This window comes from Cordyceps militaris (genome assembly GCF_000225605.1).
Source record: "Cordyceps militaris CM01 unplaced genomic scaffold CCM_S00006, whole genome shotgun sequence".
Classification (NCBI taxonomy): domain Eukaryota; kingdom Fungi; phylum Ascomycota; class Sordariomycetes; order Hypocreales; family Cordycipitaceae; genus Cordyceps; species Cordyceps militaris.
The window spans coordinates 225,187-240,808 of record NW_006271974.1 but is presented as its reverse complement, the minus strand read 5'-3'; the positions used below and the strand labels follow the sequence as shown (position 1 = coordinate 240,808).

At 53.3% G+C, this 15,622-nt stretch overlaps 1 protein-coding gene across 1 annotated transcript; it reads right to left on the bottom strand.

Annotated features, from left to right (window-relative positions):
• Positions 1 to 10,505: 10,505 nt before the first annotated feature.
• On the bottom strand, positions 10,506 to 15,383 carry CCM_07363 (multidrug resistance-associated protein 1; the record flags this gene model as incomplete). The annotated part of the gene is made up of 3 exons (XM_006672504.1): positions 10,506 to 10,831; positions 10,987 to 11,100; positions 11,165 to 15,383. 3 exons carry the CDS (start codon positions 15,381 to 15,383, stop codon positions 10,506 to 10,508), a joined length of 4,659 nt encoding a protein of 1,552 aa, XP_006672567.1.
• Between the last annotated feature and the right edge of the window lie 239 nt (positions 15,384 to 15,622).

Sequence of the window (15,622 nt, the reverse complement as noted above, 5' to 3'; positions counted from 1 at the left end):
ATTCCCAGTACAGGCATCTCGCGCCAAATGCTGCATCCCTGCACCTGCTTCAGCACTGATCGCCGCCACGGCATATCGAAATGAAGTCAGGAGCGTGCCTCTTTTTGACTAGTACATCCATCGTCTCTCAGCTCTCTCTTCGCCATGTACATTGGTAGATAAGCTGTGGACTGATCCGGATGGCTGTACCAGCGCCCCTAGATAGGATAAGTAACTACTGGTAGGCACAAAGTCCTCATGATCGACACCATTCATGTCTCTCCTGCAGTCCTAGCACAGTAATCTGTAGTGCGCCGTGGGCTGGCCTCGCAAGACTTTCCCTGTCTTATTTGGTCGACCAAAACTTATAGCCTAGATACCAATCATGCCCGCATTACTACGTGCTCCGTATAGCTTCGCAGCCATGCTTGCTCGCACGGGGTTGCTGTGATTTGGAATGATGCCATGAATCTTTACCAGTTGTAATACAGACAGAAGCATAAACGGTCAGTCTATCACGCCTGGTTGTCACGCTAATCACACATGTAACACATGTTACACTGCCTATGTACTCGTCCTAGACTCTGTCTCTTGAAGGTTCGTGAGGGCTTGCCGCCGTTGGCTCACGACGCTGTCATGACCAGATGGCATTTCACTAGGTGATGAGCTGCACCGGCCGTCAACACTGCTTTCCTTTCGCTGTACTGTGTAACTATGGTGTAATAATACAATAGCCACTGATGGTAGTTCGGCGACTAGTGCAAGAGGCACTGAGTCAAGCCTGCCAAGCCCCAGAGTCCTTACAACACGTTCCCCAACAGGTCCAACTTTGCCATTTCAGAGCACGGAAAGCTCCTCAGAGTACTGGAATAGGTAGTCCAGGCTGATTGACGTCTCCTCGGGACTTGACAAGTGCTTTTTGCCCCAACGTCGATCGCCCCAGTGACCAAAGTGTCCAGATAACTAACTAGACCGGCCATCGTGCCGATGTCAGGACAGGCAGGTGCAAGCCTCGTCTACTAGCACAATATAAGCTGAGACTTGGAGCGTAATGTCATCGTGGCGTTCTATTAGTAGAAACCCGCTAGAGCAGTGATATACTGATAGCTACCTAGGTAGGTTAGTAGGTACCTGTAGGTTGGTAGAGGTAGGTGTTTGGTGAGGTTATTAGTGCGCATTATTAGCGCAGTGCTGTCGTCAAGTTGCCATGCCAGAGCGCAGGCAGCAATTTGCGAGATTGGACACCTCAAAGAGCGAGGTAAAAAAATATATCATCATCTTCCACATTCATCTTATAAAGATATGACCTGCCAAAAGCTGCCCGCCGTATTATCGCCCAAGCTGCCTAGTTAGGTGCCCAGGTGAGAGTGCTCAGTAAGAGCCCTGTATCAGTGTACCCAATACTGTAGCAGCGCCTGGTAACGCCCCTGAACCGGCCGGAGGTGGTGACGTGGTCCACCGAGGCCAGTGCCGCGCCGGCCGGTCTTGTCCAAGCGTGCCGTAATTAACTACCTAGTTAGAATTTATTAATTTCAGGAGAATGAGCCGTCGGAGCTCGCCCGAGTCCCAAGACACTGTCCGCGATTAGCGCCCAAGGGTCACGGCCAACAAACAAGCAATGAGGTAGGTAGTCGTCCTGAGGGTGAATACCATAATTTCCAACCTTGGTACGACTACGACTCCTCGAGCCCTGATTTGCGCCTTACTACCAAATAAAACTCTCGAAGCTCATCTCGACTCTCGAGCCATCCCTTACTTATCAGGTACGTAGAGAGATGCCATACCCAAGTGCCGTTGTTGAGCTCAGCGTCATAATATGCAACCCTGGTAATACCTGCATGGGCACCTGGTACTTGCCTGGAACGCTGGGAAGCAAACAAAAATCTGCAGCAAAGTATCTCCCCGCAAAGTCTGACCGGCAGGTACTTGTCCACCGCATGCCGTCAAGCCTCCACTTCCACCACCATACCTGCACCTGCAAACACGCCTCACTTTTCTTTCCTTTACTTCCTCTACCTTTTTCTAATCCGTACCATCCCCATCATCGCCCCTCGCTCTTTCGAGCATGTCACTGACTCGACATATGCTTTAATCCTCATCGTCGTACTATTCCAACCACCAGCTGCCGCCGCCGCACTCTCCACCCTCACCAGATTGGTCCAAGACCTGTTCTGCTCGCGAGTTTCACTCATCACCAAGCTGCATTGCCGACCCTGTTTGGAGCAAGTCCCTCTCGTATCAATGATGCCCCTCGAATCCGCCTGCCCATCGGGCCCCCTGTTCTTCCTTGATACCCTCGGGCCCAGTCACCCCCTCAGCCGTTGCACTAATACATACGAAGTAATACGTTCTACCAGTATTAACCTACCACCCTGAAGACAGTAATACCTGTCCATTTGCGTCGCAATACCTTCTCTTGGCACATGGACACAAATATCGCGAGTACCTTTTGCTTACCGCCTTCCCACGTTCGCTAACTCTATATCCGTCCTCGGGCAACCTCAAGGCCGAGAAAGAAAATACTGCATTCTCATGCTGCGCCCTGATCATCGCCGGCCTTGTCCAGTATCCTGCCACATCAGTTCAGTCTCCTGAATTGGCAGCGCTAGATTGGCAGAGAGCAAGAACCGCCCAGGTTCAATAGTGGCTAAAACCATCGATCGTTGTGCGACCCTCCAATCACCCAAGACTATACGTATCCAGTTACTAGCAGTTGTAACTATGCACACAGAGCCCTTGCACGGTGAATCTCACCTACGGCGCGCAGGTGTCCGCGCCGACATCGATCACCTAGAAAGCCTTCGAATTGACCCAGCACGGCCTAGTTGCTCCGCCAGCCTGGTGCCACTTGGCCACCAAACAAGCGCTCCTCTCCTCCGCAGCCTAACTAACAGCACTCCAATATCACGATGCTACATAGGAGTCGTCGCTCGGCATCACAGAATCCGTTTTATCTCCTGGTCGGGCGGGGCAGCTACAGGCACATCTTTACCTTGTGAGACCGACCCTTCTGACGGGGTAGGCCCCGGGGGTGGCCCCTGGTTGTCAGCTCCAGCCGGTTGCTGCAGCCGCCTGCCAGCAAGCATTGATTGGCCCTTTGACCTCTCCTAGTCAGGCCCATTTTGCTTCTTCTGGCCCAGGCACACAAAGGCGTGTGTACCAGTACTTGTGTCCGTACTGTTGTGGGACACGGTACGGCTCGGAATCTTGAAGTCTTTCGCCATCTCTTTGGCATCCCCACCACATCGGCCCGCCCTTGCAACCAGCTCAAACCCTAACTCCCTACTTGGTCAAGCCGTCTCCAACTACAAATTATTACTGCCAGATTCAGGGTGGTGCAACGCTGCAAGAGCGGGATCGACAGTAACTTCAGCCAGACTCTGATGATTCTACGGATGGCGGAGTAAACGACAACCATTGGCTGGCCTTCGAATGATTCACCAAGATCATCTTTTCCAGCCCAACAGCTTCTTCTCTGTTGTCAGGCAAGCCCGCGGCTGTGCCGCAAGGGCATTCGAGTCCTAATTATGCTAGTGTTTCCTGCGTTTTCATTGCGTAATAGCCAGGCTTACACCTAGTTATGACAAGCCCCATGCGAGACCATGAAGCCACAAGGGCTACCGGAGAGAGGTGCCAGAACCCACCGAAAGCCACGCAACCCGGTCTTTTGGAATGGTTGCATGCCCTCAGTACGCTTCGACAGCCACAACAGCGGCCTTGCCGCCGCAAAAGCCCCCTCTTTTACAGCTCGGAGGCTACTAACTAGGCAGTCTCCAGTGACCAGTGACGAGCCAACTATCACGCAAGCCTGTTTCTTGGCCACCCAAACCACTCCTCTAGTTCAACAACCATCTTCAGCCACGAGTTCAACAACATCCCTGAACAAAATGGCATTGGACTATCCTCATAGCCCGTATCCATACGGAGTATCATTTGCAATCCGGCTGCGACGCTCGCTCGCTTTGAGAAAACTAGACTACTGCGGGGCTATGCCACCGCCCGACCTATCCAAGCTGCCCATCAACAAGCGAGCACCACGCCACAGCGCCATCGTTACCCTCTTTGCGATGTCTGCGAGCGACAACCCCAGATCTTGCTAGCAAACAAGCCCGTAATTCGTACATAGCGCCAAGTACAACGGGAAAAAGCAACAAGTGGCCGTTGATGTGGTGAAACAAAGCCCCCGAGAGCCACAAGACCTCGAGGCGGGTGATCACTCATCTGCGTGCTTGTCCTGCAAGGATCGTCCAACATCCAACACAGAGGCGTTACTAATTAATCTAGCATACCATACTGTACCAGTACCTTCACACTAGCATTGCACTAGAATGGAACCGCTGCAACTTTGGCTTTGCCTGAATCGGTCACATTTGCTTGCTAGTGTGGGCGATCTCGCATTTGCCCATCGCTTGAGCGAAACAGCTAACTATGAGTGAACGAATAACTAGTTAGGCACAAAGACACCTTTGAAGTAACGAAGTTTTGTCCGTAGAAGTCGCAAATGCGAAAAAAATGCGAAATATATCAGCCACCGTATAGAGTTGTACAGTTGGGAAATGGCCGCAAGTCAGATTCCACCGGCGGCCTTATATCACCACTACGAAAAGAAGGGACTATGGTATGTATGCAACGCCGGTCTTGACAGGAATACGAGCCCCGAGATGATATTTTATGTTGCTGCTTTCTCGTTGAAGAGCCGACGATTTGCTTGCAACCTCTCACAACTCAACTGGAAACTCGGTACCGCCTTGTTAGGAAAGTTGGTTTCTGCAACCCACCGGTCTGTCGCCGTTGACCGATTAACCGGCGAGCTTTTGCGAACGACCAGGTGCATTACCCGTCAAGACTAGAGCGGAGGGCAGGGGGCAGATTCTTACCATTCTGGGTAACTAGGTCGTACGATGTGTTGTTCAGCGACGGTGCTGCTTGCAAACGGAGACGATGAGGCAGAATGAACTCGGCCTAGGCTTTCAACGGCGGATTGCGCAATTTTTCAGCTGTCAAGATCATACCAGATCCACGACGAAGATAACAGCGCCTGCTTGGCATCCGTCAGCCCCAGGACCTCCCCGTCTACGCAGCGAGATGATGCGGAGTACGGAGTACAGCGCTTGCTTGGAATTCAATGGCAAATCCGGACGCTTGCTAATATGGCCTGGAGTTAGATGCGGGCTTGTAAAAACCCCATGTCGAAACGTCAAAAATTGGCCCGCAACGCCGGATAGCCGAATCTAGACCTGAACTGGCCTCTCGGTGGGTTATGAGTGGCCTAATCCGATGGAATGGATTACGTCTCGTGTCATTGACTGTCGGCTAATTACGCAATACCAGGTTTGAATTGCTGAGTCGTACTGGTTCCTTTTACACCACGGACAACACGGACAACACGGACTGATGACGGAAGACTGGTACCTGGCGGCCTAGTAATACAATCCATCTCTCTCTTACAGTGAGCAGCCCTCACTCCACTTCACCCATCACCATCTCGCAAACAGCCAAGAAAGCTGGTGCCCGTGCGCCTACTGGTAGACGCCACAATAATCAAGGCAAATGGGGGGGTTGCCAGGAAAAAGTGTCAGAGGGAAGTCACCGCTTGTCACAGCTTAATGCATGACACGAATTTTTGCAACCGAAAACTGTCACGTCGTGTTGGTTACACAAAAGAGCTGATGAACAAATGCATACACGGTGTGCCACGCCACAGCATCGAGCGATGCACGGCACTGCTCGTGTGCCTTATCAAGAAACAGACAAGTGCAAAACGAAAGCATCAACAAATGGTCGGAGATGGTGGGCACGTGAACAAGCTCTAATAAAGTGCCCTGCCAAAGACAATACAGTTTGCTACTTGGATGTCTTTGAGAGCCAGGATACATGGCCCAGCCTCAATGGTCCTACATAGTAAGTGGTTTGGTCACCAGCCAAAATACTCGAAGGGCTGATACATAACCCCCACTTGTTCCAGCTATTCGGATTTTCACTTTCTGAGGTTTGGTGGGTAGGCCTGGTGTTGGCCAAAAAGGAGGGCGACGAAAGCAAAGCAGCATGCAGGCATGTGCAGGGAACAGGGTAGCCAAGCACAACAGCACACCGCAACAGCGACGGAATGACTCTTTTTGTAGAGGAAAACGCGCAAAACGCGGAGAATTTTACCCAGACTGATTTTCTGTCAGTACCAGCCGGCGCTGGCAACGGATTGCATCATGAGAGGTACACTGGTGCGCAACACCAGTCGGAATTCATGTGGGCATATACGCAACAACGCACACGACGGAAAGAGAAGCAAACTCCAGAACTAACGTTACTAACTAGTTAGTTGGATGGCCAACTTGGGGGGGACGGGCTGCATTAACAGACGCCACCATGGCGCTGGGTTTCTTCTGCATCTGCCCGGTGTGATGAGGATGACTCTGGGCAGCTTGCGGGGCCGAGACAGCGGGGACCGACAAGGCGAAGTGAGGAAAATAAAGCCTCGTCCCTAGCAAAACGACGGAGTGCTACAACGAACCCCATTGCTTGGATTCGCAACGGCTATTTTGCTGGTGCCGTCTCGTGGGCCGTAGGTTATACATAGGCTCCCCGGATCAACTGCCATGGTGACAAACGAAAAGAAATGCCTCGCTGGACAGGAACAGTAAGCGGTCGCCTATGAGCAGGGACAAAATGATGCTCTATAGGTAACAGTGGAGGGCGATTTCGACGCCAACGGCGGCTTTTGTTTCCCTGACCTTCTGTCGAAGCAACTGACAAGAACTAGTGCTCGCGCCGGGAGGGGCCGCTCCACGATAATATGGAAATTACTTCGGGAAAATGCACCAGAAGAAAAAAGGTCCGCTGCATCGATTCCTCTTGGGTGAATATAGTTATATGACATTGGGCAGGTAGGTGCTCTTGTTACCCCTGAGCGCATCCATCCCGAGGGCAGGGCAGGGCAAGGGCTCTGGGCTGGGCTGGCTGACTCTCTTCAGCTTATGAGTCGTGCATGGACGGCGCCCTAATGCTCGTCAGCGGGAGCTACAGAAACGCAAAGGAACCACGGCATTAGTCACTGTCCACAGATACAGCAGCCAAGCACAGCACACCAAGCAACAGGCAAGGAAAGGGAGGGAGGGCGCGGGTGAGGTGCGGCACAAGAGAAGACGCTGCCGTTGTTGCGTTGTTGCGCCCTCTGTCTTGCTGTTGCTGCAAAACTCGGCTCATGTCTTTCGTTTTCGCTCAATATTGAAATGCGGTGTGATGAGCCTTTTTGCATTTTCGCTCACACACACAGACACAGGCACGCATGAGGAATGAGGAGCTTAAGCTCTCTCTGGGCGGCGGTTGTCGGCCGCCTTGGGTTCCCGAAAAATCTCTGTTGTGCTACCACACCATATGCAATGCGGCGTGATGGATCTCTGCGTCTACGAATAGCTTCGCATCTGTGTTTGACTGAATTTCCGTCTTTGTGCTACCTGGTCTGCCATGTGTTACCAAAAGGGGAAGGGAGGGGGGGTATGCATAGCATGTTTAGGCTTCTGTTTCTTCCATTCTGTTGTTCCACGTCGCATTGGAAACGGTGCGGCGCAATCACCAAGTGAACCACACACAGCAGAAGCTCGTGACAATCACTTGGCATTCGATTGACTTGCGAGTTTCCCTCTAGTTTCTCACGAGCACGCAAACGCCATGCCCACTGCTGTCGAGGTGTATGATACATGGAGATATGAACTACCGAGGTTATATCGCCCATGCTTCTTTTGACCGCATCTCCAGTTTTTCGACCCAGAACCATTGAACATCTATTGATAGATGTATGGAGTACTCCCTTGATATCTTGGGGTAAACTCTGGGCTGCAACCCCCTCCCCCCTGCTGCACTTATCTTTCTATTCTGCAGATGCGCCTGTGCTGGATATCGGGCTGGGTCCGTCCCCTGCGTTTCGTCTTCTGTCAGCTTGGCACTCGCAAATATGTATGATTGGATATTACATTTTAGGGTTTGCCTCATGTCCATTTATATGACTTCCGAGAGCCGGGGCTTGTCCACTACCGCCCCCTCAAGGACGAAGCACAGACGAATAGCGCCGACCTCATCTCTCGGATCATCGTTCAACATTACTCGTTGTTCGACGGCATGTGGCGCCACGGTTGGCGCAAGGACTTGATTGTACAGCTATCCATAACGGGTTCTCGATCCTTTCCTTGGCAGTTTATTTCTCGAGCCCTGTACCAAGCACGCCATTTGGGTCATTCTGCATGCTTGGCAGAAGAGAGCAGGCGTTTGTTTATGCCATGTCCAACGTTACGCAGGAAATGGGTACGGCGGTGACAAATCTGGGATGGAAACCTGTTGGGCTTTTGCGAGGACGAGACACAAACCATGGGCAAAGAGGGGCCAAGAACCGCGCCTGAAATGCCATCCTGTCTTGTTTTCCTCTTCATTGCCCCAGTTGTTAGTTGTTGGTCCAAATGTCCGTCGGGCAGCGTCGGCGATGAACCCATCAAAGGAGAGACCCTGAAGGGTCCAATTACACGCGCACCAATCAAGACGCACAGTACTAACCAGTCAAGTGAGGGCGGACCAGCATGGTACGTAATGGACAGCGGACTAACGTGTTGGTCTAATGACCTTTGGGGCCGTCGTGATGCGGCACCAAGAAGAAAAAGAAAAGGATGCGACATCAGCGGTGGGCAGTTAGATGAGAAGATACAACACGAGACAAGTTCGAGGCTCATCCAAAGTATCACCATGCTCGGATCAAAACAAGCCGAAGCAGGGACGAGGGTTCGAGAGAAAGCTACGTGAGAACCAATACGACGGGCGTGTAAGTGACGAGTCGACCTCGCTAAACAGATTTGCACTTGAATGGAGCGACAAGGCTATCACATTTTTTTCCTATGGCTTCTTCTCGCAAGACTAACAAACCGGGTAGACAGGACGATGGGAAACCCAATACATGATGTATCATCTCTTGGGAGCGTTCTCTTGGGAGCGTAATAATAGAGGTGGGTTGGCCCCCCGTCTTCAGCCGGGCGCGCGCGCCATCTCAGATCCAGCTGGCAAAGCGCCTCCCTGAGGATCAGAGAAGGAAAAGACAGGAAAAGAAGGAAGCACGCACGTTCATGTTACGTAGTTTGGATGGGTAAGATGGGTAAGATCGATGTGATCGTCGTTACATCTGAACCCGCCCAAGATATGCCGCCCCAAACTCTAAATCGGACAGCAACAGAAGAGAGGGGATGGGGGGCGGATAAATGACTTGTCAATCACCAACCAGCTTCCTCCACTTTTGCATCCATGGCATTCTTGGTCGTCTTTCCCATGTTGAGAGGCCCATGTGGTCGGTCGGTCCATGTGGTGAACGTGTTCCGTCCGAAAGCAGCATGGGGCCAACAACGAAAGCGAATCTCTTCATTCCAAACCAAGTTATTGGACAGTCTAGCAGGGTGAGCCCCCTTGCTCTTGGACCGTTGAGAAGTCTGTTTTCTTTTTTTCCCCGTTTTCTCTCTTGTCTCTTGTCTCCCAGAGAATGCACAACCCCCCACGCAATACCATCGTTTTGTCAAGCCCATGTCCCTGCCACAAGTTTGGCAAGTTTTGTCTCTTAAAACTGGGAGGGCTTCCATTGCTTCTTCCCTCACTCTTCGCCAGACCCCCCCCCCCCCCGGCCCCGCACCTCTCGCGACTGAATTAAGCGGCGGCTCAACATTTAAAATCAAGGCAACATGTTACGGATATGGGGTTTTCTATTTGTCTCAGCCGCAGCCCGTAGCCGTGGACCATGTGCGTCCCCCACCGCCAACCTGCGTCAGGCTTGCTTACTCTAGTTAGGAAACCCGAAGAGAGCATTACGAATAAGGGAAAAAAAGAAAGGAAATACAGGCAACTTTCCCACATGCCATTCATTCGGCACGTTCGGGCGGGGCGGCGGTGCACCGCTCAATATCGGCTCATAGATCCTGCCCAATGTCTCACCCCTCTGCCACCGAAAATACAACCAAGAAAGAAAAACTGCGCAACAAGAAGCGCAGTTCTGCGAGGGGATCCTCCTCTCATTCTTTCTCCTTGCGCCGGCTTCAGCCGAGACACTAGTTAGCCAAGGAAGGGTTTTCTTGCATGTTACTTGGTTGGACCAGTAGCAGTTGGCCGACAATGCTTCTCTCCTCTCATCACACGCCCGTCCACCCGCCCTACAAAACTGACTCGCCCAGTCAAACCAAAAACGTATTATCACGCTACCGAGTTCAAAAGGCCCCTCCGTCTCGTAACTAGTGTCGGATAAATGGTTCATGTATTTGATTTTTTGCATTCTATACAATGATATGCAACAAGTGTCCAATCGAGGGACCTGACTACTAGTTAGACAGGATAAACTTTTTTTTCCCAAAGCAACATGAAGCTTCAGTCTGAATGGTACAAAGAACAACATGTGAAAAGAAACTCCCCCCAACAGCCCGCCTAAAATGATTACACACCCTAAAAAAAGGGCCTTTTTTTTTTCAAAACGCGCGAAATAGCGCTTTCTTGTACTTGTTCTTGGTACTTGTTCACTCCACCTCTAGACCGGCCTGCTTCATGAGGTTGTAAAACTGGCCCTGCTTCTTGTACAGCGCGGCGGGCGTGTCAAACTCGACCACCTCGCCCTTGTCGAGGACAATGACGCGGTCGCTGTCGACAATCGTGTTGAGGCGGTGCGCGACGGTGATGATGGTGCGGTGGGCAAAGAGCGGCGACCGCAGCGTCGTCTGCAGCATCGCGTCCGTCTCCACGTCCACGGCGGCCGTCGCCTCGTCCAGCACCAGAATGTTGGATGGCGTCAGCATGGCCCGCGCCAGCGACACCAGCTGGCGCTGTCCCTGCGAGAGGTTGGAACCTAGGAGAGAGAGAGAGTATGGTGGTTAGCGTTGAGCAAAGTCGGGGGAGTAAGATTTTTCGCTATGTCTCGGCGACGTGTCATGAAGGGCCAGTCGGAAGGGTGTAACCTTCCCAAAAGGCGTCTTCAGCCCGTGAACTGGCCAACCATCGCACCAATCAAAGACATCGTGTCGAGAATGCAGAGTAAGCACGTCTTACCTCCTTCCATAATCTTGGCTTCAAGGCCGCCATCCATGGTCTTAACGTGGTCCTTGAGTCGGGCGTGATCTGCAACGCAATGTTAGCCATGTTTTGTGCAAGTTCCGACTCTCTCTCTCTCTACCAAACGTACCGAGAACGCTCCACAGCTCTGTGTCGTCGTGGACATGGCCCGGATCCAGGTTGTCACGCACGGTGCCCTCAAATAGAGCGGCATCTTGCGGGATAATGGCTAGTCGGCGGCGGACATCCAGCAGACCGATGGATGACGTATTGAGGTTGTCAATGCCAATGTGGCCAGTCGCAGGCTCGATCAGGCGGAAGAGCGCCAGCGTGAGGGACGACTTGCCCGCGCCGGTGCGCCCGACCACGCCAATCTTCTCGTGCGACTTGATGTCGAGATTGATATTCTTAAGCACAAGGTCCAGGCCCTCGCGGTAGCGGGTGCTGTAGTTTTTGAACTCGACTTCGCCCTTGGCCGGCCAGGCTACCGGCGGACGATGGTTGGCAATCACCTCAGGCGCCTCGCTGGGCAGCGCGGCGTACTCGAGCACACGCTCCACCGAGACAATGTTGGTCTCAACCTCGACAGTCTGTCGGACGATCCAGTTGAGTGAGGTGGTGATTTGCAGAGCCTGCGACAGCGACAAACCAATAGGGCCGTCGCCGAGACCAGAACCGGCGGCGACAGCAATAATGGCCAGGCCGGCAGCCGCCAGGATGACGACAGCGCCCATGACTTCCAGTCGCACCGCGAGCCATCGATTGGCGCTGATGGAGGGAAAGTAAGCCCGCAGGTTGGCATCAAGACGCCACTCGTTCTCGAGACGGAAACGCTCCTGCTGGCGGTACGCGCGGATAGTGGTGAGGCCGCCGAGCGACTCCTGGAAATGGGCGTAGACGGGACTGCGGCTGACGCTGTCAAGACGCTTCAGCTCCCGCGAGGTGCGGAGGTAGTAGCGCTGGATAAAGTAGTACGCCAGGCCCAAGGGAACAATAAAGGCAGTGAAGGGGGGTGTCGTGTATGAAATAACCAGGATGGTGAAGCCGGATCGCGCCACATTATTGAACAGCATGTTGAAGACGCGAGCCAGAATCTCATCCACTTTGTAAATGTCGCTGGAGAAGCGGTTGAGGATGCGTCCCGTGGGAGTCGTGTCGAAAAAGGACATGGGAGACCGGAAAATGGCATTGGCCATGCGCTCATGCAGCTTGCGCGAGGCTTCGATAGAGCAGAAAATCCAGAGCACGAGGGTTTGGATGACAGTCAGGGCCGAAGACGAAATGCCAATCGCAAAGTAGATCCCAATGTAGGTGCCAACCTTTTCGTTGGTGCCCTTCTCGCGGTTCTGGTCAGCCCAATGCTGCAGCCAAAAGGCAGCACCAATGTTGGCCGTCTGGGCGGCAATGAGAGCAGTGAGATAGACCAAGACGGCAATGGAGTTGTTTTCCTTGGCGTATTCGCCGTAGACGGACCACTTGACCTTGCCCTGCTCGACAAACTCCTTCTTCTGCTGAGTGCGGCGGCTCGGCGTCACCTCCTCATCGGTAAGCTTGCCGCGAGGACCACGGAACGAAGCTGTGCTGGCGCGGCGCAAGGTGGCCATGCTGCTGGAGCGACCCTTGTCCGTCACGGCGAGGCCCATCTTGGCGGATTTGATAGGAGCCATTTCGGGGACGTTTTCCTGGGCTTCCTCGAGCTCCTCCTTGTCCTGGCTGCTCTCGGCGCCGATAATGGTGGACTCACTCGAAGGGGGGGTAGATGATCCAGAAGCGTCGCCGGATTCCTGAGACGCAGTGCGGAGCAGATCAGCGACGAGGCCCTTCTTGGCCACGAGGTCGTTGTAGGAGCCGCGCTCGGCAATCTCACCATCGCGGATGAGGGTGATGTAGCTTGCCTGGCGCAGGACAGGGATCGAGTTGGTAGCGAGGATACGGGTCTTGGAAGAGAGCAAGCCGCGGGGGCCAAGAACATTGTCAATAATGTGTCGTCCGACATGGGAGTCGACGGCAGACAGGACATCATCGAGAAGGTAAATATCAGCACGAGCGTAGACAGCTCGAGCGAGAGAAACACGAGCCTTCTGGCCTCCACTCAGGGAGATACCGCGCTCGCCGACGACAGTCTCATCACCATCGGGAAGCTGAGCAAAGTCATCAAGAAGAGCACAAGCCTTGACAGTTTTCTCGTAGAACTCGGAATCGTAGCGGTAGCCAAAGACAATGTTTTCCTTGACGGTGGCGTTGAGCACCCAAGTTTGCTGCGAAGCATAGGCGACGTTGCCGCGGACTTCTGCATGGCCTGAAACTTTCCAGAGGTCACCGAGAATACTCGAGAGGAAGGAGGATTTACCAGCACCCACGCGGCCAACAATGCAAGAGAGCTCGCCCTTGTAAGCAGTGTAGTTGATACCACTAAGAGCTTTCTTGTCCTCGTGGCGATTCCAGGAAAAGGTTCCGTCGCGAATGATGACAGTCTCCTCGCCCATTTTGCTAGGGGCGGGTCCAGTTGTGATGGCATCAGACTGGATCTCCTCGGCGTTGAAGAAGTCGGTGAGACGGCCAACAGCGACAGAGGCTTCCACGATGGAAGTGATGACCATCGGCAGGACCGCTAGGGGGAAAGAAAGCAGGTTGAAGAGAGCGAGAGCCGGGAAGACAATGTCCGTCGTCAGAGGCTTGTTTTGGGTGAGGACGAAGATGGTGAAGGTGGAGCAAGAGACGAAGAAGGGAGCAGTATTCCAGGTAAAGTTGGCAATGGCCTGAGTGGCGCCGATCTTGCGGAGGTTCTTGAGCTCCTGCTCATTTCGCACAAAGTTGAGCTTGTTCATAAAGGCAGTGCCCCAGGAGTAGAGCTTGATGCTCTTCATGTTGGTAATGATTTCGTTGATGAGACGGCTTCTGGCGTCCTTGTTCTTCATCTGTTCCTTCTGGAGCTTCTTCATCAGTCTTGCGACATAGCCCTGGATGGGCATCATGATGATCATGACAGCGATACCAGCAAGCATGGACCATCCGACCAAGCTATATAGGGAGACCATACAGATGATGATTTGGAACGGGGCAGACCAGGCCTGCTGGGCAAACTGGGTCAAGTCCTGCAGACGTTGTGCGTCAACGGCCATGTAGTTAACAATGTCACCAGTAGACTTGGTAGCGCGACCCTCATTCGAAAGTCGGAGGGCCTTGCGATAGATACTGGATCCGAGACCGCCCTTGATACGCATACCAGTCTCAAAGGCGAGCTGGAAGTACTGGTGCACCATGGTGGTCTGGAAGATGGCACAGGCAAACATGGCCAGTGCAAGAGCAGCGCCCTTGATGACAGGTTGGGGCGAATCAGTCTCGTAAGACTGAACCCACCTGAGCAACAGACGAAGCAGTTGGGGCTGGATGTACTGTGACATGTCATTTCCAATCTTGAAGACGGCAGCGACAGCATAGGGACCGCCATAGGCACGGAAGAGTGCAATCCAGAGAGATGGAGACTTGGGTCTGTTCTTCAACTCATATTCCCAGGCATCGCTAAAGCCCTGGCCGGTTGTGCTGGTCTTGTCAGACTTGGCCAGAGCCCAGAGGTCGTCCTGGGTGAGAAAGGTCTTGTAGCCGAAGCGCATCATGGGAGTCATCCAAGAAAAGGTGAGCTTGGAGAAGACGGTCGCGTATTCGACAGGGCACTCGTCCTCCTCAGCGATGGCGTGGTAGTCGCTAGGGGTGCCGAAGCGAGGCCACAACCACTCGACGAGGAATTCGGCAGTCGAGAGACCGAAGCCGACACAGTAGGCGATGAAGTAGCGCTCATCGTGGATATAGAGCTGCTGAGAAATGAGCGAGCGGAGCTTTACACTCTGCGCAATGGTGAGAAGGAGCCAGTAGAAGAGTACGACGCCGTTGGCGTGGCGGATTCTAGTGTGTTCGATGTGCTGGATGTAGAAGATGATAACGAAGGAAGCGAGGAGCAGCAAGGACGTGGCGGAGCGAAAGTCGATGTGTTTGGATTGCATGACCTGAAATAGGAGCTGGACGAGAACAGAAGCAGTCAGAACTCCGAAAAGAGTCTGCTTCAGCCAGTAGCCAACATCCTTGGGCGTCTTGTTGTCGTTCTTTCCGCGGAGATACCAGATGGCAAGCGGACCGAGGACGAGGCCAAAAGCAGCGACGGAGCCAATCCAAACATCAATGAAGCAAGGAGTAAAGTCGTAGCGAATCGGGCTGAGAGGACCCCAGCCTTCGGGGTCGGCGCAAAAGGGATGCGACTTGGGCTTGAAGAGAGCGTGGAGGTTTTCTGCGGGGCGAAGGCCCGTGAAGGAGCCCGTATGCAGCAGACGCTGCTGGGCGGCGGGATATTCCATCGCGGTAGTCAGATTTTGAGTACGGAGTCGTCGGATCTCAGTTCATCCTTCGCTGACGACGTGACAAGAGGCGCGCGGACGATGTTGTCGGTTTGGTTGCGGTGCAGATCTCCAACCGAGTGGAACAGGCGGGCGGCGATGGTCCGAGAGCGGCGGGCGGACACAAAACTCACGGGGCGGCAATCGCAAGCGTCGACCAATGCGCCTACAGTGAACAAGCCAATCCAGGCGAAGGTCGC